This window comes from Pteropus alecto, unplaced genomic scaffold (assembly GCF_000325575.1).
Source record: "Pteropus alecto unplaced genomic scaffold, ASM32557v1 scaffold115, whole genome shotgun sequence".
NCBI classification, from domain to species: domain Eukaryota; kingdom Metazoa; phylum Chordata; class Mammalia; order Chiroptera; family Pteropodidae; genus Pteropus; species Pteropus alecto.
In genome coordinates, this window is record NW_006436814.1 from 3601800 (window position 1) to 3605005 (window position 3206).

General features: G+C 33.8%; 1 protein-coding gene across 1 annotated transcript in view; it reads left to right on the top strand.

The window, feature by feature from the left end:
• CDC42BPA (CDC42 binding protein kinase alpha) overlaps positions 1-3206 on the top strand; it is a 217974-nt gene that overhangs the window by 193478 nt on the left and 21290 nt on the right. Inside the window, 4 exon segments of the mRNA XM_015591278.2 lie at positions 656-872; positions 1703-1765; positions 2658-3203; position 3206. The exon segment at position 3206 is cut by the window's right edge and continues 35 nt beyond it. Coding sequence (XP_015446764.1) covers positions 656-872; positions 1703-1765; positions 2658-3203; position 3206 — 827 coding nt within the window.

The window sequence follows — 3206 nt, forward strand, 5'->3', positions numbered from 1 at the left end:
ATATATATATAAAATTAAATGTTTTAAGCTCTTTGCATAACGTTAAGCCTTCATTTAAATAATAACTATAGTGGTTTGATCTTCTCTATGATAATCTGAGTTGTTGTAACGAAATAACAGAGAACGTAAGTATTTCTGAGCATTTCTGACTTTAAAACTAGCTGAAGCTCAGTACAGTGTAGTGCTTCCGATCATGGACGTGGGATCCCGGTCTTGGTGTGCCCTTGGGGAAATCAATTTCTCTACCTCGCAGTTTTTTCTTACATAAAAGCAAAATGTAATAACAATACCTATCTGAGAAAGATGTTGAGAGGGTTACATGAGTTAATACTTGTAAAGTGCTTCGATCAGTTCCCCATGCTCAGTAATTAATAAATGTTAGTTGCTGTTATGTGCGGATGTGTGATGCATTTTTTAGTATTCTAGCACTTTATAGCAAAGAAAATAAAAATGATACTAACGTTTGGAATGGTATCTGCTACCTTTGCTTTGTCCTTAAGTCTAATGCTAAAACTGGTTATTCTTCTGATGAGGAATAGCTGAATTCATCAAAGGTCTCACTTGATGAAAGCTCATTTTGTTGGCTAAACAAACTAGCATAAGTTTAAAGAGTGTCTGTTTTCTAATGTCGTGAGTTTTGATTCAATTTTTCTAGGTTACCACTTCCCAGCTCTCAGCATCTAATAACAAGTGTTCAATCCTGATGCTAGCAGATAGTGAGAATGAGAGGAGTAAGTGGGTGGGCGTGCTGAGTGAGCTGCACAAGATCCTGAAGAAAAACAAATTCAGAGACCGCTCAGTCTATGTTCCCAAAGAGGCTTATGACAGTACTCTACCCCTCATTAAAACCACCCAGGCAGCTGCAATCATAGGTATGAATTTATAATATTTATCATGGTATCATAATTGTTCACTAATCTGCCCTGTCAGCAGGGACTGGCTTTCTTCTAGGAACCTCGTGTCTGACATAGTATGCATTGTATCACAGATGTTCAGTGTTTATTGAATGAACGAGACCATATTAGAGCTTTGTTTCTCAGTAAACAAGCACACTTTTCAAATTTGTTTTCTTCTGAAAAAGCAACAATGCTAAAAACCTATTAACAAGTCTATTCTTAACTTGTGTGACTGAGAACAAGTATTTAATTTCTTACAACATAAGTTTCCTGTGTAACATAGAGATACTAATTACCTTGCACAGGTTACTGAAAAGTTTAACTAAGATGGAATACATAACACAGAGTGCTCTGCATATAAAATGCCCTAAAAAATGGCAGCTTCTGTGTCTGGAAGTTTAAATTTTTGCCATATTCTTATGTAGACATCCAACTCTTGTTATTTCCTAGTAAATAATGAAAAGTTTAATGAATAGGGCTCAAATGCCTTTCACAGCCTTTCCCAAAACAAGAAATAGAACTGGACCTAGGGCATTAACAAATTAGGTTTTTAATTTTTTCAGTAAATAAACATTTACTTCTTTTTATAATTATTAATATAAATTATTTCCTAATGGTTGTTCTATTAAAAAAACATAATATCACTATAATCTAAAAGCAATTTTAGTAGTAAAAATTGTTATTGCTATTTTTAAATTACTTATTTTATTTCAATTTTTTTTATCAAATTTCTTTATCTGTTTTATTCTATTAGTTTTACACAGTTTTTACCTAATAAAAATGTTTCATATTTATATCTTACATAGATCATGAAAGGATAGCTTTGGGAAATGAAGAAGGTTTATTTGTTGTACATGTCACTAAAGATGGTAAGAGAAAACTTAATTATCGTCGGGTAACTTTAAACCACATGTTGCGAGAAAATTCTAAACTCTGGATTCTAACGTCTTAAAACAGTAGATTTGCTCTTGTTTATACTATAATTGAAATTTTCCAGACCTAATTTGATATGTTTATAAGTCGAAAGATAGTTTTTAAATTTTTATAATCATCCTGAATTCTGAAACTTCCAAGTGTGTATTGTCTTTCCTACATAATTTTATTTAACAGTTTTGTTATATGAACTCAGATTGCATTTCTAAAGGAAGTACAACTTGATTTTTTCATTGTCTGATAATACTAAAGTAATTAAACTGTGTTCTTGTCTTTTTTCCCCATAGTTTATTACAACAGATTTTTTTTCTACAGAGAAATTAAATACTGGGTGAACTAAAAAGGAATCAATTCAATTTAGTATTCTTGAATACAGTGTTCTAAGCTCTATCTTTGTATCAAGTTAGGTCATGAGAAAACAGTGTATTTAAACTTTATTAGTTTGTTACCCATAGAAATACCTTTAGTGAAATATGAGTTACTCATTTTTTAAAAAAAACAGGAACTCTTTGGTAAAGTTTCCTAGAATTTACTGCCAGTAAAAGATTTTTTTTTGAAGATCTGGCATGCTTTATCACACAGGAACTTTTTGCCTTGGCTGCCAGAAATCTCAGTGCTAAATTAAATACTTTACTATAGGTGGGTCAAATTATCTTGTGATGGATATAGTTATCTTCCTCTTTCTCCATATGATTTCTGAGCTCTTATCATTCTCTGTGTGTGTATCTGTCTTTAGAATAAGTTGACTTAAATCCTGTTCAGTGTAATTGGGATATGATTAATAAATAAGACATTTTGCATATGATTTATTGTTATTCCTTTGCACAGAAATTATTAGAGTCGGTGACAATAAGAAGATTCATCAGATTGAACTCATTCCAAATGATCAGCTCGTTGCTGTGATCTCAGGACGCAATCGTCATGTACGGCTTTTTCCCATGTCAGCTTTGGACGGACGAGAGACTGATTTTTATAAGCTGGCAGAAACTAAAGGGTGTCAAACCATAACTTCTGGGAAAGTACGTCATGGAGCTCTTACATGCCTGTGTGTGGCTATGAAAAGGCAGGTCCTCTGTTATGCACTATTTCAGAGCAAGACCCGTCACAGAAAATTTAAGGAAATTCAAGTCCCATATAATGTCCAGTGGATGGCAGTCTTCAGTGAACACCTCTGTGTGGGATTCCAATCAGGATTTCTGAGATACCCCTTGAACGGAGAAGGAAGTCCATGCAGTATGCTCCATTCAAATGACCACACACTCTCATTTATTGCACATCAGCCGATGGATGCCATCTGCGCAGTTGAGATCTCCAGTAAAGAATATCTGCTGTGTTTTAACAGCATCGGGATATACACTGACTGCCAGGGCCGAAGAT